Here is a 27549-nt window from a genome sequence, read left to right as displayed (position 1 = left end):
GGATGCAGCGTGACTTGGAGAGGTTGGGTGAGTGGGCAGATGCATGGCAAATGCAGTTTAATGTGAATAAATGTGAGGTTATCCACTTTGGTGGCAAAAACAGGAAGGCAGATTATTTTCTGATTGGTGTCAAGTTGGGGAAAAAGGGAAGTACAACGAGATCTGGTGGTCACTGAAAGTAAGCATACAGGTACAGCAGGCAGTGAAGAAAGCGAATGGCATGTTGGCCTTCATAACAAGAGGAGTTGAGTGTAGGAGCAAAGAGGTCCTTCTGCAGTTGTACAGGGCCCTAGTGAGACCGCACCTGGAGTATTGTGTGCAGTTTTGATCTGCAAATTTGAGGAAGGACATTCGTGCTATGGAGGGAGTGCAATGCAAGTTCACAGGGTTAATTCCCGGGATGACAGGATTGTTATTTGTCGATAGAATGGAGTAGCTGGGCTTGTATGCTCTGGAATTTAAAAGGATGAGAGGGGATCTTATTGAAACATATAAGATTATTAAGGGTTTGGACCCGCTAGAGGCAGGAAACATGTTCCTGATGTTGGGGGAGTCCAGAACCAGTGGCCACAGTTTAAGAATAAGGGGTAAGCCATTTGGAATGGAGATGAGGAAAATCTTTTTCACACAGAACGTTGTGAATCTGGAATTCTCTGCCTCAGAAGTCGGTGGAGGCCAATTCTCTGGATGCTTTCAAGAGAGAGTTAGGTCGAGCTCTTAAAGATAGCGTAGTCAGGGGATATGGCGAGAAGGCAGGAACGGGGTACTGATTGTGGATGATCAGCCAAGATCATTTTGAATGGCGGTGCTGGCTCAAAGGGCTGAATGGTCTACTCCTGCACCAATTGTCTATTGGAAGAGAATGTAATGTAGAAGGCGTGATTATTAAGTTTGCAGATGACAGTAAAGTGGGTGGTATCGTAAATAGCGAAGATGATTATGGCAGGATAATCAGTTTTGCAAGTCGGCTGAGGAATGGTTAAGAAGGCTTAATGCAGATAGGTGTGAGTTCAAGTGAATGGCAGAGTCTATGGGAGTGTTTTAGAGCAGAGAGATCTGGGAATGTGGGTGCATAGGTCCTCAAAGTGGTGTTGCAAGCAGATCGGTATTTAAGAAGTCTTTCAGTACATTGGCCATCATCAGGGTATTGAGTGTAGAAGTTGAGATGTTGTGTTGCAGGTGTACAAGACGTCGGTGAGGCTGCATTTGGAGCATTGTGTTAAGTTTTGGCCACTCTGCTATAGGACAGACGTTAAGCTGGAAATAGTGCAGAGAAGTTTTACGAAGATGTTGCCAGGATTTGACATTGGGCAGGCTCGGACTTTATTCCTTGGAACGAAGGAGAATGAGGGGCGATCTTACAGTGGTGTATAAGATGATGGATGGGATAGGGTGATTAATAATAATAATAATAATCCATTTTATTTATGGGCGCCTTTCAAAAGTCTCAAGGAAACCTTACAGAATTTAACAAGAGTAAAAAACATATAATCGGAGTAAAATAAATAATAATGAATTTATTATAAAATAATAATAAAGAATTGGAAGAGCAAATATGTAAGGAGATAGCAGATATTAGTAGTAAGCACAAAGTAGTGATTGTGGGAGATTTCAACTTTCCACACATAGACTGGGAAACACATTCGGTAAATGGGCTGGATGGTTTGGAGTTTGTAAAATGTGTGCAGGATAGTTTTTTTGCAGCAATACATAGAGGTACCTACTAGAGGAGGGGCAGTGTTGGACCTCCTGTTAGGAAATGAGACGGGACAGGTGGCGGAGGTATGCGTTGGGGAGCACTTCGGGTCCAGTGATCACAATACCATTAGTTTCAATATAATTATGGAGAGGGTCAGAACTGGACCTAGGGTTGAGATTTTTGATTGGAGAAAGGCTAACTTTGATGAGATGCGAAATGATTTAAAAGGAGTGAACTGGGACATTTTGTTTTATGGGAAGGATGTAGAAGAGAAATGGAGGACATTTAAAGGGGACATTTTAAGAGTACAGAACCTTTATGTTCCTGTTCGGTTGAAAGGAAACAGTAAAAAGTGGAAAGAGCCCTGGTTTTCAAGGGAAATTGGACATCTTGTTCGGAAAAAGAGGGAGATCTACAATAATTATAGGCAGCATGAAGTAAATGAGGTGCTTGAGGAGTATAAGGAATGTAAAAATAATCTTAAGAAAGAAATTAGAAGAGCTAAAAGAAGACATGAAGTTGCTTTGGCAAGTAAGGTGAAAGTAAATCCAAAGGGTTTCTACAGCTATATTAATAGCAAAAGGATAACGAGGGATAAAATTGGTCTATTGGAGAGACAGAGTGGACAGCTATCTGCAGAACCAAAAGAGATGGGGGAGATATTGAACAATTTATTTTCGTTGGTAATCACCAAGGAGAAGGATATTGAATTATGTGAGGTAATGGAAACTAGTAGAGTAGCTATGGATACTATGAGTTTCAAAGTAAAAGAAGTACTGACACTTTTGAAAAATATAAAATTGGATAAGTCTCCAGGTCCTGACAGGATATTCCCTAGGACATTGAGGGAAGTTAGTGTAGAAATAGCCGGGGCTATGACAGAAATATTTCAAATGTCATTAGAAACGGGAATAGTCCCCGAGGATTGGCGTACTGCGCATGTTGTTCCATTGTTTAAAAAGGGGTTCTAAGAGTAAACCTGGCAATTATAGGCCTGTTAGTTTGACTTCAGTGGTGGGCAAATTAATGGAAAAGATACTTAGAGATAATATATATAAGCATCTGGATAAACAGGGTCTGATTAGGAACAGTCAGCATGGATTTGTGCCTGGATTTGTGCCTGGAAGGTCATGTTTGACTAATCTTCTTGAATTTTTTGAAGAGGTTACTAGGGAAGGTTACGAGGGTAAAGCAGTGGATGTTGTCTATATGGACTTTAGTAAGGCCTTTGACAAGGTTCCTCATGGAAGGTTGGTTAAGAAGGTTCAACTGTTGGGTATAAATGCAGGAGTAGCAAGATGGATTCAACAGTGGCTGAATGGGAGAAGCCAGAAGGTAATGGTGGATGGTTGTTTGTCGGGTTGGAGGCAGGTGACTAGTGGGGTGCCTCAGGGATCGGTGTTGGGTCCTTTGTTGTTTGTCATGTACATCAATGATCTGGATGAAGGTGTGGTAAATTGGATTAGTAAGTATGCAGATGATACCAAGATAGGGGGTGTTGTGGATAATGAAGAGGATTTCCAAAGTCTACAGAGTGATTTAGGCCATTTGGAAGAATGGGCTGAAAGATGGCAGATGGAGTTTAATGCTGATAAATGTGAGGTGCTACACCTTGGCAGGACAAATCAAAATAGGACGTACATGGTAAATGGTAGGGAATTGAAGAATACAGTTGAACAGAGGGATCTGGGAATAACCGTGCATAGTTCCTTGGAGGTGGAATCTCATATAGATAGGGTGGTAAAGAAAGCTTTTGGTATGCTAGCCTTTATAAATCAGAGCATTGAGTATAGAAGCTGGGATGTAATGTTAAAATTGTACAATCCATTAGTGTGATCAAATCTGGAGTATGGTGTACAATTTTGGTCGCCCAATTATAGGAAGGATGTCAACAAAATAGAGAGAGTACAGAGGAGATTTACTAGAATGTTGCCTGGGTTTCAACAACTAATTTACAGAGAAAGGTTGAATAAGTTAGGCCTTTATTCTCTGGAGCGCAGAAAGTTAAGGGGGGACTTGATAGAGGTCTTTAAAATGATGAGAGGGATAGACAGAGTTGATGTGGATCAGCATTTCCCTTTGAGAATAGGGAAGATTCAAACAAGAGGACATGACTTCAGAATTAAGGGACAGAAGTTTAGGGGTAACATGAGGGGGAACCTCTTTACTCAGAGAGTGGTAGCGGTGTGGAATGAGCTTCTAGTGGAAGTGGTGGAGGCAGGTTCGTTGGTATAATTTAAAAATAAATTGGATAGGCATATGTATGAGAAGGGCATGGAGGGTTATGGTATGAGTGCAGGCAGGTGGGACTAAGGGAAAAAAGTTGTTCGGCACGGAATTGTAGGGCCGAGATGGCCTGTTTCCGTGCTGTAATTGTTATATGGTTATATATGGTTAATAACGACATCACCAATACACAAATTAAAGTCAGAATTCGATCCAAAGACAAAAACATCAAAAACGCAATGTGAAGAGAGAGCAGCGGCAGCTAAACCGCGCCAGCGTACATTCTCCCTTCCGACAGCCATCTTGGACACAAACTAAAATAATCACTTACACACAAAAAACATCCCCCCACAATGGTTACCACTGTGGGGGAAGGCACAATGTCCAGTCCCCATCCCCAGTTCTCCCAAAGTCAGGCCTATTGAGGCCTCCACTATTGCCTCTACGGAGACCCGATGTTCCTGCCGTTCTCACTGGGTGCTGTTGCCCCGGCGTCGGGAGAGTCCTCTCAGCGGCTGGGCCACCTGGAACGGCCGCTTCCTTACCGGAGAGACCGCAGCTTCTGAAGCCGACAAGGCCGCCGGTTTGGAGCTCCCAGGCTCCCGATGTTGAAGTCGGCGCCGCCCGCTCCGCTCCACTCCGCAGACCCGCAGCCCGGAGGTGTTGAACTCGGCGGTCACAGCTCACCGGAGCTCCAGCGTGGCGACCCAGGCAAGGCATCGCCCGCTCCACGATAGCGCTTCAGCGCTGTGCTGCCACCGAAGCCAAGGTGCTGGGCGGTCCCCGTCAGGAAACGGCGCTCCATGCTCGCTGGTAGGCCATGAGGACGGGTCGACGGGGCAGCCTGGAGAAAAAGCTGCCTCACCGACCAGGTAGGGACCTAGAAATATAGTTACCCCCTTCCCCCCACATTTAAAAAGTCTATTTCTCCCACAAACAAAACACAGGACTCACTAGAACTACAAAAAAAAAGTGAATTAAACGGACGGCAGCTGGTTAGCAGCCGTTCCCCAAGATGGCTTTTACCCAGAGTAAGGGAATCAAGAACCAGGGGACACAAGGTAATGGGGGAAAGATTTAACGTAAAATACTAATATGCAAGGGCAGTAGAGATGCTCCCCTACCCTTATTTCAAGCCCAATCTACTGCCCTAGTTATGCGGTTTGCCATAATACCAGCATGAACCCTGATATCAGCACAGTTCAACAACCACTTTTGTGTCTTCTGCAAACTTGCTAACCATGTCATGTATGTTCTCATCCCAATCATTGATATAGATGACAAACATCAGTGGTCCCAGCACCAAACCTTGTCACAGGCATCCAGTCTGAAAAGCATCACTGCACTTCCTTCCAAGAAGCCAATTTTCTATCCATTTTGGTTCTGTTTTTCAATCTAGTCATTGGCTTCTGAAATTATCTCAACAAAACCTCTTTCCTTGTTCTACCTATGTCACTGGTACCCACATGGACCACAAGAACTGGATCTTTCCCTTCCACTCCAAATTCCTCTGAAGATGGACACAAAAAGCAGTAACTCAGCCAGTCTATTTTCTTCAGAGATGCTGCCCTGTCCACTGTTACATTTTGTGCCCATCTTTGGTATAGCCAGCATCTGCAGTTTTTTTAATTAACTTCTTCTGAAAGTCGTATGGGATGTCCCAAACCTGGTCTCCAGGCAGACACTAAAGCTTAGGAACTCTCAATCCTTCTGGCAGACAATTGTTTCTATTCCCCCGACTATACTATCCCAAATGACAACTACTTGTCTCTTCTCCCCTCTTGAATAGTTCACTGATCTATGGTGGCATGGTTAAGCTGCTCATCCTTCCTTCAGCCCCCATACTCGTCTGCACAGGAAGTAAGAATCTCAGACCTGCTTGACAACCTCAAAGGCTGAGTTTCCTCTAGCACTGCCTCTACCTCTATCCCCCTTCCTGCTTCACTTGCGGTCACACCCTCCTCTTGAACACGTACCAAATTGGAAGCGGTTAATCTCACAGGTGTGACTCCCTCCAGAAGCACAGCGTCCAGGTAATTTTCCCCTTTGCTGATGTGCCGCAGCATTTGAAGCTCGGACTCCAGGTCATCAACTTTGAGCCCGAGTTCCTCGATCATCCAACACTTGCTGCAGATGTGGTCACCAGGAACCAACAAGGGGTCCACCAGCTCGTACATCATGCATATAAATGCTCAACGTGTCATATGTTTGACTGCATTCTTCTGTGTTAGTTTCAGCACTCCAATTTGGTATATTCTACAAATTTTGACCTTGAGCTATTTATTCACGTGTTAAACTTATTAGGATGAGAATAATGGACAAATTGATGAAGACAATGGAGGAAAAGGTAGTAGAACAGCAGAGGGATTGATGAAAAGAATTGAGGCAGCAGGTTTACTTACCACCCAATTTGTCTTTGGAATATGAAAGCAAAACCCCAAGTTTCCTCACACACTAACTAATCACGGATTTGTGAAATTACTGTAGTGGCTTCATAGGAACCAGATATTTAGGCCATTAAATCTTTCTGCTGAAAGCAGCTGATAGCCTAATTCTGAATATTTGTTGTCACCACGTAACCCTCAGGTTTTCTTAACTTCAAAGAGTATCAGTGTCAGATTTAAGATTAATAATTTGTTTGTCGAAGCATACACCCCAGCAAATTTGTACATATGTAACCCCTGAAAAGTCGGTTGCAAGCTATTATCATTGGTCCTTCTGCTTCACTGGCTAAGTTTTCATTTCCACTATCTTTTTTATTATTTTTGTCTTGGAAATCTAACCTAATTCCTTCGGTATGTAATCTTCATCTTGTGCAATCGTGTAATTTAGTCACTTGAAGAGAATGGGCTAATTAGGGAAAGTTTGCATGGCTTTGTCCATGGCAGGTCATGTCTCACTAACTTGCTTGAGTTTTTTGAGGAGACGACAAAGGAGATTGATGAAAGTAGGGCAGTGAATGTTGTATACATGGATTTTAGTAAGACTTTTGATATGGTCCCTTATGACAAGCTTTTATTTGCACTTTAGGTTTGAACAATGAAGGACTTTATCGTGTAAGTGGAAACAGGACTGATCAAGATAATATTCAAAGGCAGTTTGATCAAGGTACTACTATTTAGTAGTGTATTCTAAATTAGTGGAATTACTGTGTTTATAGTAATTATGATATTGGCATCTTTATTTAATTATGTACATTGTTAAAAGGCCAGTGTGCGAGCTTGTTTCAGTGCTAAAAAAAAATATGTACAACACCGTACATGTCACGCAGATAACTCATTTTGGATGACTAGAATTTATTTGTTCTTATTTAATTGTTTTCGTTTTAATTTTAGTATTCTGAGCCAAAAAATAATAGTTCAGTTGTGCTTTGGCAAATTCATATGAAGGTTATTGTGTTCGATTCCTGTATGTTCCTTTTTGTGTTGCACTTCTGAGTAGACAATATGATTTTTATTTCTGTATTATGCCATCTATTAATTTATATTTGTATATTTTTGAACATTGACAGTTTCAATTTTCAATTAGGCACCTGTCTTAGCTCAACCCACAGCCTAGTGATGATCATACTCCAGTCTCCAGGAAGTACTTGTTTAAACTTGCAGTACATTTCATGAAGATGTTTATTTGATATGTTACATGATAATGAGAAATATGCATTTTTGTTACCAATTAACCCATGTACGATACTACGTATAATAACCTTCTGTTATTAACTATCTTTTAGATCACAATATTGACCTTGTCGCAATGGATGTCACTGTTAATGCTGTAGCAGGAGCCCTTAAAGCTTTCTTTTCTGATTTGCCTGAACCACTCATTCCTTACAATTTACATTCAGAACTGTTGGAAGCTACCAGTAAGTAGCATACTATTTTTTTAAATTTACTCTTTTAAGTATATTAAGTTAACTAATTGCAACATTGTCACCTTTGTTTGTTCCCTTGGACAGTAAAGAATTTTAGAATTTGCCTTGAGATTCAGGATTGGCTGGATATTAGCATGATTGAAGGTTCCTGTGATATTTTCCCGATCCACATCATGCACATAAATTAGTGCATAGATTGCTGGAGTAAATGTACTAGATGGCACAGAGCTGCCTTGCTGGGTGACAACCTACATTTTGCCTGAAATGTCAAAGCACTTTCACAATTTCACGCTAGAATCAGCTAGTTGGTACAACTAGTTACAGTTTCTTGTTCAGTTCCATGTGTCTGGATATTTATTGTTTGTTGCAAAAAGGCAGTAAATGGTAAAGGTGGAAGAAACAAATATTTTTTTTATCTTGCAGGACTGATTGACATGTCAGAAAAGCTGAATGCCTTTAAGGAACTGTTGAAAAAGTTTCCTGTTGAGAACTACGAGGTTTTCAAATATATCATTACCCATCTCAACAGGCAAGTCAAAAATCTACTGAAATAGTGATCAAGAAGTAAAATTTTGCAGTACAGTTGTCAGAATTTCCTTTGACATACGAACCTTCAAGTACGTAATTTATCTGTGTTGCTGATTTAAAATGTGTCCTTATCTTTGGGGCAGGATAAGAATTGTCTCTGCAGTTACATTCTAGGTGTAAATAAACCTAAGATTAAATATTTTTAAAGAAATTGTAAAGACAATGGACTCATGGCTTATGACATATAATGGAACTGATCAGACATTTGATTGGAGGATCTGAACAATTGTCCCATAGACAATATAATGTAACATGGATACAGTTCCACAGTGTTCTGGATCAATCTTGTCTATGATTTGATGATGAATAGTTGGCTAATGTGACAGAATTTGGCAGTTGGCAGGAATTATTCCAGCAGTTTTGGAGCACAAGGTGTTAAATGTGTAGTTCAGCAAAGATGCAGACTAGCTCTGAACACCCCCAGGCACTTTATTCCAAAGCTGATTCTTTTTAAAAAAAAAAAAAAAAAAAAAAAGTTATTATTGTAATGTAAGCATTTGTGCGCATAATGATGAGCAGTCCAAATAATCACTTTGCATTTTTGGTTGACTCTTACTGAGCAAAATGTTCATATTATAACCACAGGATCATTTACATCCAACAGAAGAACAAAATGTCTTGTGTTTTCATCTCATTAGAAGGATATCTCCTTCATTTGTGCAGGGTGTGCTTGGCACTGCAGTAAAGTGTAAACTCAAATTGAAATGCTTTAGTGAAGAAAGCAAAGCAGCTGGAGGAACTCATTTGGGTCAGACAGCATCTGTGGAGGGAAATGGACAGTTGAATTTTTAAGTGGCGACGCATCATCTAGACTGAAAGGCTAGAGGGGAAGTAGGCAGTGTGAGAATAGGGGTGGGGTGAGAGCTAGCAAGTAATAGGTGGATACAGGTGAGGAGGGGTTAATTGGCAGATGTCATCGTGGGGAGGGAAGAATGGAGACTGCCACAAAGGCAGGAGACAGCAATAGAAGCAAGGAAATGATAAGCAGTCTGGCACAGCTGGTAGAGCTGCTGCCTCTCAGTGCCAGAGATCCGGTTTAGATCCTGATGTCAGGTGCTCTCTGTGTGGAGTTTGCATGTTCTCCTTTTGATCGTGTGGATTTCACGTGGGTGTTTGGATTTCTTCTGTGCTCCAATTTCCTCCCACATCCCAAAGACGTGCGGGTTTATGGGTTAAATGGCTTCTAAAATTGCCCCAAGTGTGCGGGAAGTGGATGAGAAGTGGAATAATGTATAACTCGTGTGAATGAGTAATCAATGGTCAAAGTCGACTCGGGCACAAGTGTCTGTTTCCACACTGTATCTCTAAACTAAGTCGGGCGGTCACGGTGGTGTTGCTGCCTTACAGCGAATGCAGCGCCAGAAACCCGGGTTCGATCCCAACTACGGGTGTTGTCTGTACGGAGTTTGTATGTTCTCCCCGTAACCTGCATGGGTTTTCTCCAAGATCTTCGTTTTCCTCCTCCACTTCAAAGACGTACAGGTTTGCATGTTAATTGGCTTGGTAAACGTAAAAATTGTCCCTAGTGGGTGTGGGATAGTGTTAATGTGTGGGGATCACCGGTCGGCGCAGACCTAGTGGGCCGAAAGGCCTGTTTCCGCCCTGTATTTCTAAACTCTAAACTAATGTGGAGAACAATCGGCTGCAGATTCTGGAATCTGATAAGAAAAGGTTAAGAATGGAACTGAATGAGGTGGGTGGAAGATGGGAACAACAGGAAAGGAGTTGATGAGATTGGGGAGAAGAGCCAGTGGTAAGATATATGGTACACAAAATTGCTGGAGAAACTCAGCGGGTGCAGCAGCATCTATGGAGTGAAGGAAATAGGCGACATTTCAGGCCAAAACCCTTCTTCAGACTGATTGTCTGTGGGGAGAAGGAAGGAAAAAGGGAGGAGGAGGAGCCCGAGGGCGGGGGGATGGGAGGAGACCGCTCGAGGGTTAAGGAAGGGGAGGAGACAGCAAGGGCTAGCAAAATTGGGAGAATTCAACGTTAATGCCATCAGGATGCAAACTGCCCAGGCGGAATATGAGGTGCTGTTCCTCCAATTTCTGGTGTTGCTCACTCTGGCAATGGAGGAGACCCAGGACAGAGAGGTCGGATTGGGAATGGGAAGGGGAGTTGAAGTGCTGAGCCACCGGGAGGTCAGGTTGGTTATTGCGGACTGAGCGGAGGTGTTCGGCGAAACGATTGCCCAACCTACGCTTAGTCTCCCCGATGTAGATCAGCTGGCATCTAGAGCAGCGGATGCAGTAGATGAGGTTGGAGGAGATACAGGTGAACCTTTGTCGCACCTGGAACGACTGCTTCTATATGGGGCATAAGATATATGGGGTGGACCTAACTTTAAGTTAAAAGGGCCAAAGTTTAAAGAAGACCGGATGGTGAGTTTACATACAGGATGGTGAGTGCCTGGAACGTGCTGCTATATTCGAACGATTCGGTGGTGGTTGGAGCCGATATGTTAGTGGCATTCAAAAGACTTTTGGATAAGCATATGGACATACCTTGGGGCCTGTCTTGTACTGTACGGTTGTATGATTACTTTGCTTCACAGATTCTGCGTGACCCACTGTGTTTCTCCAGCTGCTTTCTTTTTCGGTACAGATTCCAGAAACTAGTCTCTTGTGCCTTTATTTGTGTGCTTTAATCTCTGAACTGAACAATAGTCTATGAGCACACTGAATCAGATGAAAGTACTACCATTCTCCAAGATTTATCTGATTATTGAAATTAAAAGAAAAAAATTGAGAATGCTAGAAATCTAGAAAAGAGGGTTTTAGATAGACATGTGGAAGTGCGGGGAATAGAGGGATATTGATCATGTACAGGCAGATGAGATCACTTTAACTTGGTATCATGTTTAGCACAAACATTGTGGGCAGAAGGACCCAATGCTGTGATTGATATATATATATATATATATATATATACAGTAATATACATGTATATACTGTTCTACATTTGATCTAGTTTTTTTATTTTACACATAGCACTATGAGAGGCAGCAGTGATGTTCCCTGCTAAGTGAAAGCTATTGGAATCCCTTGCTGGAAAAGGGTCATGTAAATGTATTGAAATATGGGTTTTACTTGGGGATGAGAAACATTAGGAATATTCCTCTGGACACTGTAATGACCGTAGGGCATTCATATTTTGTGCTTTTAATCCCCTTAGATTAATATCTAAATGGCATCAAGTTGGGAAAAGGGGAAAACGGGATCTGGGGGTCCTTGTACATCAGTCTATGAAAGTAAGCATGCAGGTACAGCAGGCAGTGAAGAAAGCGAATGGCATGTTGGCCTTTATAACAAGAGGAATCGAATATAGGAGCAAAGAGGTCCTTCTGCAGTTGTACAGAGCCCTAGTGAGACCACACCTGGAGTATTGTGTACAGTTTTTGGTCCCCTAATTTGAGGAAGGACATTCTTGCTATTGAGGGAGTGCAGCGTAGGTTTACAAGGTTAGTTCCCGGGACTGTCATATGCTGAGAGAATGGAGCAGCTGGGCTTGTACACTCTGGAGTTTAGAAGGGTGAGAGGGGATCTCATTGAAACATAAGATTGTTAAGGGTTAGGACATGCCATAGGCAGGAAACATGTTCCTGATGTTGGGGGAGTCCAGAACCAGCGTCCACAGTTTAAGAATAAGGAGTAAGCCATTTAGAACTGAGACGAGGAAACACTTTTTCTCACAGAGAGTGGTGAGTCTGTGGAATTCTCTGCCTCAGAGGGCAGTGGAGGCTGGTTCTCTGGATGCTTTCAAGAGAGAGCTAGATAGGGCTCTTAAAAATAGCGGAGTCAGGGGATATGGGGAGAAGGCAGGAACGGGGTACTGATTGGGGATGATCAGCCATGACCACATTGAATGGCAGTGTTGGCTCGAAGGGCCGAATGGCCTACTCCTGCACCTATTGTCTCTCCTCACTGCATTTTCCTGCCCAAAACTAGCCAGTGGTTGGGATCATTTGTCCACTGGTGGTAACAGTCAGTCCACTTTTACATGTAATTTTGGCCGCTAAGGTTTTATTGAGGTTTTCATGAGAATCTCCATCTATTGCTGGATAAGACAACTGTTCGTAAGATGCCTCCCAATTTAAGACTAAAAGTCAATGCAGAACTTAACATCCAAACAATATTTAAATTATTGAAGCTGGTTAATTAGTTAAGCCCATAAAGACCACTTTCTTCTTGTCAAGTTTTAACAAAAATATAATCGTTTCAAGATAACAAAATTCTCCTACGAGAAGGCGGTAACACCTGAGGTTGTAATAAAACACATTTGGAAGTAGTAGTGATGGGATGTCAAGATTCTGCTCCATTATGTATTGTAGATACTGTACATTTATACAATCCAATAAGGCATTCAATCCCTTTTTAAATTTGAGCCTGTAGTTTTGAATGGTTGCAGATATTCATGTGCAATTTGATTTTTTTCAGGAAAGTAACAAATCTTGTAATAAATGTTTAAATGAATATAGAACAAAAACAATTCAATTTCATCACATTGAGGATCTGCCAATGGGTTAAGTCAGTTTGCCTAAATTTGGAAAAGGAGTTAATCCTAATGGTTGGTATTGTGTGACAAGGAGGTGTTTGAAATCCATGCTTGAATTCCATTCAAGGGGAACTATCCTCTCGCCTTGAGTGCCAAAGCAGAAAACCAAGCCACTGGCTGAATTAGCTTACCTTGCATGCCAAGACATTATTCTTTTTACAATTGACAGAACTGGTTTAATTTATGATTTCGATTAACATATATTGTCTATCTAGATTTTAGGCTCTCAACCAGGATGCAAGAAGTCCGTAATCTATATAGCAGGTACTCTCAGAGAATCTGTTACTTCAGCACGAACTTGAGTCCTTTGAGGTGCCAATGGTTGTTTTCTATTCCACAACAACAAATTATTTTTTTTCCCCAACTCAAATTATATAATTTGTTTGGGTGCCAATACTGAATGGGCAGAGACCCCAAGAGGATAGTATATTCTGGATATAGTCCCCCATAATTCATGATTCCTTCCAAGCTGCACTTCCTCCCTAGCCTTAAAAAAAAAAAAAAAAAAAATATGGCACCCAATCTGCCATGTATCTTGAAACTTGCCATTATCCTCTTATTGCTTGTTGTTTTAACTTCCACAGAAAATGAAATTATTTAACTGCGAAATAATGGAAACAAACTTGTTCCAGTACTGGACATGACAAGGTTTAAAATACAGGTACTCCTGACTTTTGCAATAAGAGAGTTATGTAAACTCATACTTTCGTGATCAATTCACAATAGGTGGCCCTGTTTCCTGAATGACCTGTTTTATTACAATGGGAGGATGGCATGGACCTTATCCGCTTTATATAGATATAAAAATGTCATCTGGGTTCGCTTCTCCTTCAGTTTTGGTGTGATACTGGGAAGGCGCGTGATAACGAGGGAGGTAGTGGAGAACAATTCTCAGTTGAGTTGCCAGTATCTTCCACAAGGTGCACTAGCAAGTTCTTCTTATCAGCTACTGCACTGTCGAGTTGACCGGGCACTTCAGGCTGCTGCCTCCAACAGGATACACTCTGTCACTGTGGGGGTCCTTCCCCTCTCACCAACTGCTGGTTCTACCTGTCGGCTGTTACTTTGTCTACTCTGGTGGCCCCCTTCCACCATTGTCCCCTCCCCCCTGGCGCTGATACCTTCCACCTTGACTTCGGAGAGGAAGAGGCCGAACGGACAAAGCGACGGTCGACAGGAAGAAGAGGCAGCTGGTCTGAGGGGAGGGTGCCCAACTGGGACTGAGTGCGTTCTGTCGGTGGTGGCGGCCTGAAGAAGACATTTATGACCAGAGGCTACAATGTGAGCTGCAACGACAGTCACGTCAACCGGACGGTGTGGTGGCTGGTGAAGAAGGGCTCACTGGTGCAGACAAGTGGCATCTGTGACTAGTTTGAAGATGAAACAACACAAAGTTCTAGAGTAACTCAGCAGAATGAATCAGTTTGAAGAAGGGTTCTAACCCATAATGTCACCTGTCCATGTTCTCCAGAAGATGCTGCCTTATCTGCTGAATTACTCCGGTACTTTGTGTTGTTTTGTGTGTTAAACAGCATTAAGAATTCTTTGTTTCTACCTAGGTTTAGGTGGTTCTGACGCGTAAAATCTGAATTGCATAAAGGTCAATGGAACACAACTCTTATGAATTTAATCCAAGCAAGTGTGAGGTGCTGCACTTTGGGAGGTTGAATGCAAGGAGGGAGTGGTATACTATTGATGGCAATACTCTTAACAGCATTGAAGTGCAGAGGGATCTTTGAGTCCAAGTTGATATCTTATTAAAAGTGGCAGCACAAGTAAATAGGGTGAGAGTAGAAGGTGTATGGTATACATGCCTTCATTTGTAGGCGGATTGAATACAAGAGTCAGGAAGTCATGATGCAGCTCTCTAGGACTTTGGTTAGGCCGCATTGAGAGTATTGTGTGTTGCCCTATTTTGGGAAAGATATGGAGGCTTTGGAGAATGTGCAGAGGAGGATTCCCAGAATGCTGCTTTAATTAGAGAGTTTCAGCTACAGGGAGAGAGGATTGACTTGGATTGTTTTCTCCTGAACATTGGAGATTAAGGGAGACCTAATATGTGGTCTTGAACTGTATATAAAATTGAGGCATGGATAGTGTGGACCATCACAACCTTTCTTCCCAGGCTGGAAATGTCCAATACTAGACGGCATAACTATAAAGTGAGAGTGGGAAAGTTTAATGGAGATGTACGGAGCAAGTTTAAAAAATAAAAAAATCCCCCACAGAGAGGTGGGGGCATGGAATGCAATGCCAGGGGTGGTGGTGAAGGCAGATACGACAGTGGCGTTTGAGCCTTTTAGATAGGCACATGGAAGTGCAGGGAATAGAGGGATGTTTGGATCATACACAGGCAGTTGAAATCAGTTTAACTAGGCATCATGCTTGGCACAAACATTGTGGGCTGAAGGGCCCATTCCTGTGCAGTACTGTTCTCTGTACATAAGACTATTGCAGTGCAAGAGGCATGGCATTCCTCCTTGATGTTTTCATTAAATTCTCATTTTGGGGTCCAATTTTACATTCCACCTGACCCAAATATTGCAGGTGGTGAGGGCAATGCAAGTCCCAGGTAATGTTCAATTAGTAGTATGCCCGTTAACAAACTGCATCAGCAAAGTGTGTTCCTTGATCCAAGTCAATACGATTTGGAACTCCCATTGAGAAATATAATCTTTGCTCATGGCCTTGACGTTGTGGATGGATGTAGCTCTTTTGTTTGCAACAGCCTGCACCCACTGGGAGAATATGTCAATGATAACAACGATGTCAATATACCCCTGGCATTTGGGAGAGAAATAACCTGTTGGTGTTAGAATAGGTCGGCCGGAGCTATCATATGATGAGCATTTGACGACGCTGGGCCTGTATTCGCTGGAATTTAGAAGAATGAAGGGGGAAGTTAGTGAAACTTATCGAATAGTGAAAGGCTTGGATGGAGTGGATGTTTCCACTAGCGGGAAAGTCCCGAACTAGAGGTCATAGCCTCAGAATTAAATGAAGTTCCTTTAAGAAGGTGATGAGGAGAAATGTCTTTAGTCGGAGGGTGGTGAATCTGTGGCATCCTTTGCCACAGAAGGCTGTGGAGGCCATGTCAATGAATGTTAAGGCATAGATAAATAGAATCTTGATTAGTACGGATGTCAAGGATTATGGGGAGAAGGCTGGAGAATGGGGTTTGGAGGGAGAGATCGATCAGCCATGATTGAACGGCCAAGTAGAATTGATCGGCTGAATGTCCTAATTCTGCTCCTATCACTTATGAATGATGAATTTCTTTATTGTCATTGCACATGGTACACCAAAATTTAAAAGTCAATCCCACGGTGCGATTCACAAGAGCAATTTTAAATATAGAAGAAAAGGTAAACATATATACATATTTAAAAAAAAATTACAGATAAATAACAATAGCAGCTGAGGTAGAACCATTCAGTTGAATGTGAGTATTATTTATGGCTATGGGGGGTAGAAGCTATCTCTGAGTCTGTTTGTGCGAGTTTTGAAAGACCTGTACCGTCTGCCAGAGGGCAGCAGGTGGAACAGGTTGTGTCCAGGGTGGGAAGGGTCCTTTAGGATGTTGGCTGCCCTGCCAAGGCAGCGAGAGCTGAAGATGTCCTTCAGGGAAGGCAGTGGGCAGCCAGTGATTTTTTTGTGCGGTGTTGATGACCCTTTGAAGGGCTCTCTTGTCCGCTGCAGAGCAGCTGGCATACCATGTGGTTATACAGTACGCCAGCACACTCTCAATGGAGCAGCGGTAGAAGGACACCAGCAGCTTCTCATCCAGGTTGTTTTTCCTGAGGATCCTCAAAAAGTAGAGTCGCTGCTGGGCCATCTTGACTGCTGTGGTGGTGTTTGTAGTCCAGGAGAGATCCTCCGTAATTTGTGTGCCCAGGAATCTGAAGTCTGAGACCCTTTCCACACCGTCCCCATTGATGAATAGGGGTTTGGGGGCTGCACTGTTCTTACGGAAGTCTATGATAATTTCCTTTGTTTTTGTGGTGTTTAGGATGAGGTTGTTGTCTGAACACCACGCTGCCAGTCTTTGGACTTCCTCCCTGTAGGCTGTCTCATCTCCTCCTGAGATACGTCCAACCACAGTCGTGTCGTCCGCAAACTTGACAATGGTGTTGGTGGAGTGGGCGGGGGCACAATCGTGGGTGTAGAGGGCGTAGAGGAGGGGGCTCAACACACAGCCCTGTGGGGAGCCGGTGCTGAGTGTGATGGGGGTGGAGAGGTGATGGCCCAGTCTGACGGTCTGGGGGCGGTTAGACAGAAAGTCCTTGATCCAGAGGCAGATGGGTTGGGAGAGTCCTAAATCCATGAGTTTGGTGACCAGTCTGCTGGGGATGATGGTATTGAAGGCGGAGCTAAAGTCAATGAAAAGCATCCTCACATAGCTCCCCTGGTGTTCGAGGTGGGTCAGTGCAGTGTGAAGAGCAGTGGCGATGGCATCCTCAGTGGACCTATTTGCTCTGTAGGCAAACTGGTGTGGATCGAAGGTGGGCGGGAGGCTGGCTTTGATGTGCTGCTGGACCAGCCTCTTGAAACACTTCATGATGACTGGTGTGAGAGCGACCGGTCGGTAGTCGTTAAGGCCGCTGATAACAGGCTTTTTTGGTAGTGGGATGATTGTGGCAGACTTCAGGCACGGTGGGATGATGGATTTGGACAGGGACAGGTTGAAGATTTTCGTGAAGACCTCGGAGAGCTGGTCTGCACATTCCTTCAGAACCCTTCCTGTCACGCCATCCGGGCCGGCAGCCTTCCTCGGGTTCACCGCCCTGAGCACCCGCCTCACTTCATGCTCCTGCACAGTGAGGGTGTAGTTGGTGTTGTTAGGGGCTGGTGGGAGAATGGTGACAAACTCTTCTGGTTCTGCCTCGAAGCGAGCAAAGAAGCAGTTCAGCTCCTCTGCCAGTGAGGCGTCGCCGTCGTGCTGTTGCTGGGCTTGTAGTTGGTGATGTGCTGGATGCCCTGCCACACCCGCCATGGATCGTTGTTGTTAAAGTGGGTCCTCTATCTTCCTCATGTGGGCCGCTTTGGCATCCCTGATGCCTTTCTTCAGGTTGGCTCTAGCAGCGCTGTACAGGGCTCTGTCGCCAGACCTGAAGGCGGTGTTGCGGTCCTTGAGGAGAGTTTGGACCTCTTGTCATCCACGGCTTCTGGTTGGGTTACACCCGGATGAGTTTGTCGACGGTGACGTTGTCAACACAGTTCTGGATGTAAAAGAGTACAGTGGATGTGTACTCCTCCAAGTCCTGATTTCCAAAAATGTCCCAGTTTGTCCTTTTAAAGCAGTCCTGTAGCTGTGAGGAAGCTCCTTCAGGCCAAGTTTTAACAGTCCTGGTGGTGGGTTGAGCTTTTCTCCTGAGGGGGGTGTATGCTGGTGCTAAGTGAATGGATAGGTGATCCGACTGGCCTAAGTGTGGTAGTGGTGTGGCTCTAAACCCCTTCTTGATGTTTGAGTAGGCCTTATCTAATGTATTTTCTCCCCTGGTTGCACATTTGATGTGTTGTTCAAACTTGGGGAGAACTGATTTTAAGTCTGCATGATTAAAATCACCAGCTATGATATGGGCTGCTTTGGGGTAGGTGTTCTCTTGTTTGCTGATAGCGCTATGGAGGTAGCCTAGGGTTATGCTAGCATTAGCATCCGGTGGGATATACACAGCTGTAACTATGACCACGGTAAACTCACGTGGAAGGTAGAAAGGCCGGCATCTAACTATCAGGTACTCCAAATCAGCAGAACAGTGTCTGTCTATGATTGTGGTATTTGTGCACCAGTTGTTGTGAACGTAGATGCATAACCCCCCTCCTTTGCTCTTACCGGAGTCTTTGTTTCTATCCCAGCGAAATGCTGTGCGGCCTGCTAGCTTAATGGCTCCGTATGGTACAAGTGCGTGTAGCCACGTCTCTGTTATTAGCAGAATGCAACTGTCCGCGATGAACTTATTTGCAGCGACCTGTAATCTTAGTTCGTCCATTTTGTTGGTGATAGATCTGGCGTTGGTGAGAATGATGCTGGGTAGCGGTGGTTTATGTGGTTGTTGCCTTAGCCTAGCGAGTAGTCCGGACCGGCGACCACGCTTTTGCTTCCTGTGCCTCCTCCGTCTCCGGCGTTTGCTGGGGCCGACAACAATCCACGGAGAGCCCGGTGTCCTGGCTATCTCCTCCGGTATGTTGCGTGAATGCAGAAAAACACACTTAACTGCCTGTTTACACTGTAATCCGATAATCAGAAGATCCTGTCGGCTGAAGGTGAGATTCGCACGACAAAACGTAACATTGTCAAACAGACATACAAACAAAAACACACAAAAAAAGCACCGAAAGGGAGAGCTTCGAGCCGCTGCGACTGTGCGCGCCGCCATCTTGCCGCCATGACCTTATGGAGGTTAAAGATCCCGAATTGTTTTTCTGGCAGGTCACACATCGGTCGGCCACCTGTTAACATGGTTCCCAAAACCTCATCACCACTTACATTTATGGAATAAAAGCTGTCATATGCTGAGTTGAGGGATGACCCCACGAGTGGATTTGTTGGGCAAGGAATGACATTAATGCTGTGGTGCGACTAGCTTGTTGGTGTCCGACTCTAAATGGCATCCTCACATGGCTTAGTACCTGCTTCAATCCGTATCTAATTTTCTTTTTTAATTCACTGCCTTCTGTAGGTCTCGTTCCATATTACTTGCATTCGGGGTGTACTTGCGGTTCATTGCTAATGTTTGTGCCTTTTGACATCTCTTCCTTAGCTGTCTTGCCATCTAGTGCATTCCCATGTGTCTTCCATGTATCTTCTTTAGTTTGGGCTTTGCACTGTAAAATTGCCACTTCTTGTCTTGAACTGTTTTTTCTGTTCCGAATGGAATGCCAGTGGCAGAAAGAAATGCTCTTTCTCCACAGCTGCCCAAAGTTATGGGTCACCCCGAAGGCATATCTGGAGTCCATATAGATGTTAGCTGACTGTCCCTCTGCTATTCGGCATGCTTCGGACAGAGCCCTCAACTCTGCCTTTTGGGCTGACATTCCAGGGGACAGATAACCCTTTGCTATGATCTCATGGAGGCTGGCTATGGCCAATCTTGCTTTCCTAATGCAGTTATCAACAAAGGGAGAGCAGTTCATAAAAAGGATGAGGTCAGGATTCTGCTGTGAGTGTTTCTGCCGCAAGGCTTAATTCTTCTATTACCTCAAATTACCACACAGTCTTGTTACTTTTCCTCTCCACTCTCTTTTTCAGGCAAAGCCCTCAATGAATTTCGGGCTGTCATTCTTGGGGACAGACAACACTTTGACATGATCTCATGTAGGCTAGCAATGGCCCATCTTTTCCTCTCCTCTTTCTTCCTCAAGAAATGGCCTCAGTGAAAAGGTTAACGGCTGACCTTTTGATTGGGTGCTTCCAAAACAGTTGTCCATCTGGCTGCAGTCACCTGGGAAACTATTCCTTGTTGGGCATGGACAGAGTGCGGGCACTTCATCTTAAGTTTTTGATCCAATATTAGGTTAGTAGTGGCCATTATGGTGCATTGCATGCACTGCATGTAAACAGATTCTCAATTAGAGTACGACAGGTTCAAATTTTGCCAAATAGTAGCCGATGAGTCTCTGTTGATCCCTGTGTTCATGTGTCAGGATTGCTGTGATGCATCCCTCTTTTTTTTTGTGGACAAAAAGAGTAAACTGTTTCCAGTTGTCGGGGATTCCCAGGGCTGGTGCTAAACACAAAGCTTTCTTCTAAGAATTGAAAAAAAATTGTTGCTCTTGGGTGAGAGTGATTTTCTCTTTATAGTCCCTTTTTCCATTCAGATGATCATTCAGTGACTGGACCAGCTGTGTGCAAGAGTCAATCCACTGTCTGTTAAAGTTACACAAGTCTAAAGAGGATCTGAGCTCTTAGTGGGTGTTTAGCGGTCTGGATGGTTGTAGTCCAGTCTTGGGGTGAGCTCCATCTTTCCCAGAGAAATTTTCTGCAAGTACACAACCTTTTCTTGGGTAATTTGTGCTCGTCAATGCTCACCTTGAGGCCCCCCTGATGGAGGTGGTTCAGCAGGTAATGAAGATCCTGTTTGTGTTCTTCTGTCAATAAGACATTGTCCACCAACTGGATGATTGCTGAATGCTTCGGAGGCTGTTTATACAAATGGCTTTGCAGGGCCATTTGGAAAACTAGACTGTTGCGGAATCCCTATGGGAGTTGGGTCCAGGGGTATTGCTGCTGGTTCTCCATAAAGGGAAACATGGACAGAATTTCGGTGTTCGTGGCAGTGACCAGAACCCATTAATCATGTCCATAACTGAGAACCATTGGTGTGCTGGCATTAAGGAAGTAAATATTGTGGTGGTGTCTGAGACCATTAGAGCCTTTTGATCAATACATTTGTTAGCCTTCCGATAGTCAATGGTAAGCCGCCCAGTTCCATTCAATTTCCATACTGGCCACAGGACTGTTAGAGGCGCTGTGTGTTTTAACTCTGTGTCTTTCTTCCAGTTGTTCAATCACTGGTAAGATTCCTACAATAGAAGCATAGCTGATAGGGTATTATTTAGTACATGGCAGTGCGTTACCGTGAATGTTGCTGGTTCCATTCGCAGAAGCCCACAGTTGTTCTTATCTTTGGCTCAGATTGGGTGGTGCTGTAATTCTTCCTTTTCAATCTTCTAATAGACCATATCACATGACCATTTTCAAAACAAAGATGAATTAACCTGAGTAAGGAGATCCATTCCCAGAAGGGCTTGATCCATGGGGCCTATCCAGACCGGTGTTATTAATTCATGGGGTCCAAGACCAACAGGTACCAGCTTTGTTTTCTTTATTAAGAGACCATGTCCTCCTGCACCATGGGCAGTCCTCGCCTGTCCATCCAGGGGAGGAATGTCTCCAAATTTAGTAGATGTCAGGTCAGTTCTAAAGCACCCAAGTTGCTTCTGCATCCTGAAGAAGGCCTTCAAGTCGGCTGCCAACCCTCACTGTTACATATAGTCTGTCCCAAAGTTCATAAGACAAAGGAACGGAATTAGGTCATTCGGCTTTTTGAGTCTGCTCCGCCATTCAATCATTGCTGATCGATCTTTCTTCCCTCCCCCCACCCCCTTGCGACACTCTTACCAATCAAAATCTATCAATATCTTCTTTAAAAATACCCGATAAAGGCCACCACAGGTGTCCGTGGCAATGAATTCCACAGATTCACCTCTCTGACTAAAAAATAAAAATGCTGCTCACCTACTTTCCAAAGGTGTGTTCTTTGATTCGAAGGCTGAACCCTCGGGTCCTAAACTCCCACTAGTGGAAACCTCCTCTCCACATCCATTCTATCCAGGCCGTTCACTATTTGGTAAGTTTCAATGAGGTCACCCCTCATCCTTCTAAACTTCAGTGAATACAGGCCCCGTGCCATCAAACGCTCATCAACCAACGCTCGTTAACCCAGTCAATCCCGGGATTATTTTCGTAAACCACCTCTGGACCCACTAAAATGCCAGCACATCCCTCCACAGATATAGGGCCAAAAGCAGTTCACAATACTCCAAATGTGGTCTGACCAGCATCTTTTACATCCTTGTTTTTATATTATTGTTCTCTTGAAATAAATGCTAACATTGCATTTGCCTTCCTTATTATTGATTCAACGTGCAAATTAACCTTTTGGGAATCCTGCACCAGCACTCCCAAGTCCCTTTGCACCTCAGATCTTTGAATCCGCTTTCCATTTAGAAAATAGACTCTGCCTTTATTCCTACTACCAAAGTGCATGACACACTTTGCTATGCTGCAAGCCATCTGCCACTTTGCCCACTCTCTCAACCTGTCGAAGTCTTTCGACAAGGTCCCTGCTTCCTCCACACTACCTGCCCACCTATCTTCTGAACATCCGTAAACGTGGCTACAAAGCTTTCAATTTCCCATCCATATTATTGATGTGCAATGTGAAGAGTAATGGCCCCAACACTGACCCCTGCAGATCACCACTAGTCACTGGCAGCCATCCAGAAAAGGCCCCACTCTTTATTCCCACTCTTTGCATTCTGTCATTCAGCCAACCTTCTATCCATGCTAATACCACGGGCTTTCATCTTGTTTAGCAAACTCGCATGTGGCACCTTATTGAAGGCCTTCTGAAAATCCAAGTAAAGAACATCCACTGACTCTCAAATGTCTATCCTGCTATTTACTTCCTCAAAGTTGTCTAACAAGTGCTAGGGGGAGGGGGAACTGGAGGTACGAGATGGGCTCCATTAGTTTTGTTTGCAGCATCTCAGAGCTCTTTCATTTGCTTGAGGACAAGTGGCATAAATCTTTGCAATTCCTACAATCGGCAGTCATTTTTTCAGACTTGGTCTTTACTTGTTTCGGATTCAAGGGACTTTAGTGAAGAGTGTCATCTTCACTTAAGTTGCTACTGTTGGAAGATTCAGCAGATCTGAGCTCTATTTTCAAATTTTTCTTGTTGTAAGACTTTCAAACTTGGTGTTTGTACAAACCCTGTTTAGTCCCATTCTTCTCGTTTTCTTTTTTTTGTTAATTTTAATTTCATGTTTTAGTTTCCTATTCGCAGTTTCTAATTTTTCAGATTCGTGGTTCCTTTTGCAACGTATCGTGCTATCTGTCCCGAGACTTTCACTTCCCGATCACGTTGACAACTTTCCATTATGATATGCCTTTGCCAAACTTCTCCCATAACTGTAGAAACAAGGAACTGTAGATGTTCTATAACAGGTTTAAAGAAGTGTCCCGACCTGAAACAGCATCTATCCATGTTCTCCAGGGATGCTGTCTGACCTGTGTTATTCCAGCATATTTTTTTTTTTTAACCATTATTGCCAAGGACCATGCAATTTGTTTTTTGATGTTTAAACATGTTGTCTTTCTGCAGTTCCTTTTAAAATCTTCCAAAGACCATTGTCCTTCGGAGAATCCATACCTTTTCTTGAATTCTGCATGTGTTTATTTCAGGTCGAGTTGTTACCCTATAAATTTACTTCACAGCATGGAAACAGGCCCTTCAGCCCACTGGATTTGTGCCGACCAATGATCGCCACTTACACGAGCACTATCCAACACACTAGGAACAATTTGCAGAAGCCAATTAATCTACAAACTTGTACATCTTTGGAGTGTGGGAGGGAACCGGAACACCTGGAGAAAACCCACACGATCAAAGGAAGAAAGTACAAACTGCATACAGACAGCACCCGTAGTCAGGATCGAACACGTGTCTCTGGCGTTGCAACTTTACCGCTGCATCACTTTGGCACCCTGTATTAAAATTATTTTAATTTGTCAAGAATCTAGTCTTCAGGCAGGGCCCACCGACCCTCTCCCATTGTTGGTAATTGTTGTCAGCCATAGTTAACTAGAGGGTCTTGAGCCGGAGGGCTATTAACCAGGTCAGTTGATTATTACAATTACCAGATTATTTCAGACCGCTCAAAATCAGGGGGCCTTGAGTCGAATATCAAACATGACAGATTTGGGATTGCATGGAAAAACATACATGATGTACAATGACTCAGGACTTTTAAGAAAGAGGACTCCTTCCTCTCAGGGTGGTGATAGGGGTTTGATGTTTGTGTTTTCTTTCCAGCGATCCTGCCGAGTACTCCACCTGTTAGAACTCGCATTTTAATCATGTAGAGTCTGGTGGTAGGTTTCAAGGTTTCTTTATTCATAACTTGCAGTTGTTACATATCCAGACAAAAGGAGACAAACCCACCAAGACAAACTAAAAGACTAAAAAAAACAGCAGCACAGGCACCATACAAGATAATTATGCTACCAGACTATGCGATGTTTCTTCCTGGTTCAAAATCAATCACTTGGAATGTGTCTCTTGCTAATTGGTCCTTATCCCAGGGGGGCAGTTGGCATTACTTCATCACCTTCATCCTAATAAGGGGTTGTTCACAGTTCCTTGTTAGTTTTATCAATTCTAACCAGTTCAGGCTAACTGATCAATTTGAATGTTTGATTTAATCATGTTAGAATCTAAGTGAATCTTTCTATATTCATGGACATCAAATCTAAATACGATTTCTAAAGCAGGTTTATTCTGATGTAGATTTTTTTTTGTACGGTTGCATGCCTTTAATTTGTTGTTGATTTTATGGTATATGAGGCAAAAACACGTCTGAACAGGAAATCTGAGGCTGAACTTTTAGTTATGCCATCTGAATGTTTATCTGTTTAATCAAGAAACTAATTACTTTTATTTGTGCATTTGTTATGTTGCAGAGTTAGTCAGCAGAGCAAACTAAATCGTATGGTGGCAGATAACCTTGCCATTTGTTTTTGGCCTACATTCTTGAGACCAGATGCCCTTACCAACGCTGCAGTCAATCAGTCTACAATTGAGACATTTATTCAGCAATATCAGTTCCTCTTTTACAATGGGGATATTGTAGAGACATTTACCCCTCCCGGGGCACCTTGTACAGGTCAGTTGGTAGAACCATTATTACCACTGCCATCATTGCCACCACCGCCACAGCCACAGCCATCATCTCAACAGTTTCCGTCGGAGATGCAGACAGATCAACTTGATGTTATATGAGCAAAATAGGAACAGACCATATTACAAGAAGACATTTTGACTAAACTGGTATTTCAAGTCTCGTTTCTAATGTCTGGAAAACCTAAAAAGGTTAGGCATTTGCAAACTATAATAGCATCATGGTTTTAAAATCAATCTAGCATTCATTTCCTCACAATCCAAAGGAAACACGTGTAAATGTGCAGATCAATATGATTTCTAAAATCTACTGTGTACAAAATAAACTGGCTGCAATAAATACATTCCACTTGCTGCATGAAAGAAAATAAATCTTGACAGTTTCTGTGGATTCTTCAGTTGTTTTCTTCACAAACTTTTTGACAGTTGTGAATAAGAGTTTATGTATACACGAAATTGTACAAAATGAAGTCCAATATATTTCTCAGCCAACAATGTTAAAGAACACTCATCTGTTTGACTGGATTTGACCTTTTATTTGTGATGTTTTGAAAGTCATTGTGTTTGTGTCCTGACATTTTTGTGTGGGTGGGTAGATGGATATGCTGTATTATGGCAGCCTCCCAACATTTGCACTGCTTCTGAAAATGTAGTTTTAAGAAAAATTGCCAGGTGCTCTGTAAAAGACGTGTCCACTGCACCTTCTGTTTACTGGTAATAGAGCTGTGGTAGTTCTTTGTATGGGAAGAATCCACTTATTTTAATGACCAACAGCACAAGGATCAGTTCAGGAGAAAAAAAGAAACTGAGCTTAAAATTACTGCAGTTTTATCCTGTCATTACATTTGTTTCATTTAAAGGATAAAATGTAGACATTTTATAATATCCTTAATTGTTGGAAAGTAATGCATGTGTTTAATTCTGGTTGGTCTTGTACCTTAACCTTATGCATTTTTAGAAATACATTTCCTCTTTGGGATGGAGGAGAAGAATATCTGGTGTACATAAGTCATTTTTCATAAGAGATTGTAAATCTTTCCATAATTTTCAATTATACAGCTTTCACGTTGTGTTTGCAATAAAGATGGTGTATTAAATGACTTTAAGTATGACTTATTTCTGTTAACTCATTTTAATGTGATTCTAGCAGGCAACCTGTTAAATATTGCTCACAGCAATAAATATTTTGTGTATTGCCAATTACACACAGTTCATATATAATTTGTCAAACTTGTATTCATATTACTTGTGGTATCTTGTACTCTAACATGTTTGGTTTATTTTGGCTCTAATTGTGTAAATTACAAATGAGAAATATTTTATTTTAAAAGCCAGGTTTTTTTTAATCGGTACACAATTGATGTAAAATGATTCTGCTTTCAGTAGATATTTTGTTAATTTCATTAAATGTTGCAAGTTTTTTCCTAAAAGTTAATGTAAAATATATTGATAAGCTGAATGGTGTGAATTGGAACTTGGGGAAGCTGGCTGTATGAAGAACATTAATTTTGCTTTAATCCATAAACTGATAACATCTGCAGCTCGTTATCAGATATCATATTTCCTTTCAGAGAATTGTTAATCAATTCTGTTCTGCTGGTAGTATAATTTGTGTAGGGTTGGGTCCTAGTTAATGAAAATTATTCAATTGCTCTGTTTGCTCAGTGGAACTGGTTGGAAAACTTGAGATTTTGACATCGTCTACAATGTATTACAGTCAATAAATCATTTGAGAAGCAAATCTTAAGAGTTTGTTATCCATTTTCCTTAATTATATTTTAAATTATAACATTGCTGAATTCCTTGCATCATTGTACTTTAGTAAGGCCTTTGACAAGGTTCCTCATGGAAGGTTGGTTAAGAAGGTTCAACTGTTGGGTATAAATGCAGGAATAGCAAGATGGATTCAACAGTGGCTGAATGGGAGAAGCCAGAGGGTAATGGTGGATGGTTGTTTATCGGGTTGGAGGCAGATGACTAGTGGGGTGCCTCAGGGATCTGTGTTGGGTTCTTTGTTGTTTGTCATGTACATCAATGATCTGGATGAAGGTGTGGTAAATTGCATTAGTAAGTATGCAGATGATACCAAAATAGGGGGTGTTGTGGATAAAGAAGAGGATTTCCAAAGTCTACAGAGTGATTTAGGC

The 27549-nt window shown here is 42.8% G+C and overlaps 1 protein-coding gene across 2 annotated transcripts in view; it reads left to right on the top strand.

Annotated features, from left to right (window-relative positions):
• Positions 1 to 27143, top strand: part of arhgap5 (Rho GTPase activating protein 5) — a 45596-nt gene extending 18453 nt beyond the window's left edge. Inside the window, exons 4-8 of one of the 2 annotated variants that reach the window (XM_055640583.1) lie at positions 6956 to 7033; positions 7653 to 7784; positions 8217 to 8322; positions 21616 to 21745; positions 25186 to 25320. In XM_055640583.1, coding sequence (XP_055496558.1) covers positions 6956 to 7033; positions 7653 to 7784; positions 8217 to 8322; positions 21616 to 21655 — 356 coding nt within the window. In that variant the 3' untranslated portion in view covers positions 21656 to 21745; positions 25186 to 25320. Of the gene's footprint in view, positions 1 to 6955; positions 7034 to 7652; positions 7785 to 8216; positions 8323 to 21615; positions 21746 to 25185 lie in introns of both variants that reach the window. The other variant, XM_055640582.1, reaches the window with a different exon arrangement.
• The last annotated feature ends 406 nt before the right edge of the window (positions 27144 to 27549 follow it).

This window comes from Leucoraja erinacea, chromosome 9 (assembly GCF_028641065.1).
Source record: "Leucoraja erinacea ecotype New England chromosome 9, Leri_hhj_1, whole genome shotgun sequence".
In the NCBI taxonomy this organism is placed as follows: domain Eukaryota; kingdom Metazoa; phylum Chordata; class Chondrichthyes; order Rajiformes; family Rajidae; genus Leucoraja; species Leucoraja erinaceus.
Note: the sequence above shows the minus strand (reverse complement) of the source record. Positions and strands in the feature narration are given on the sequence as shown.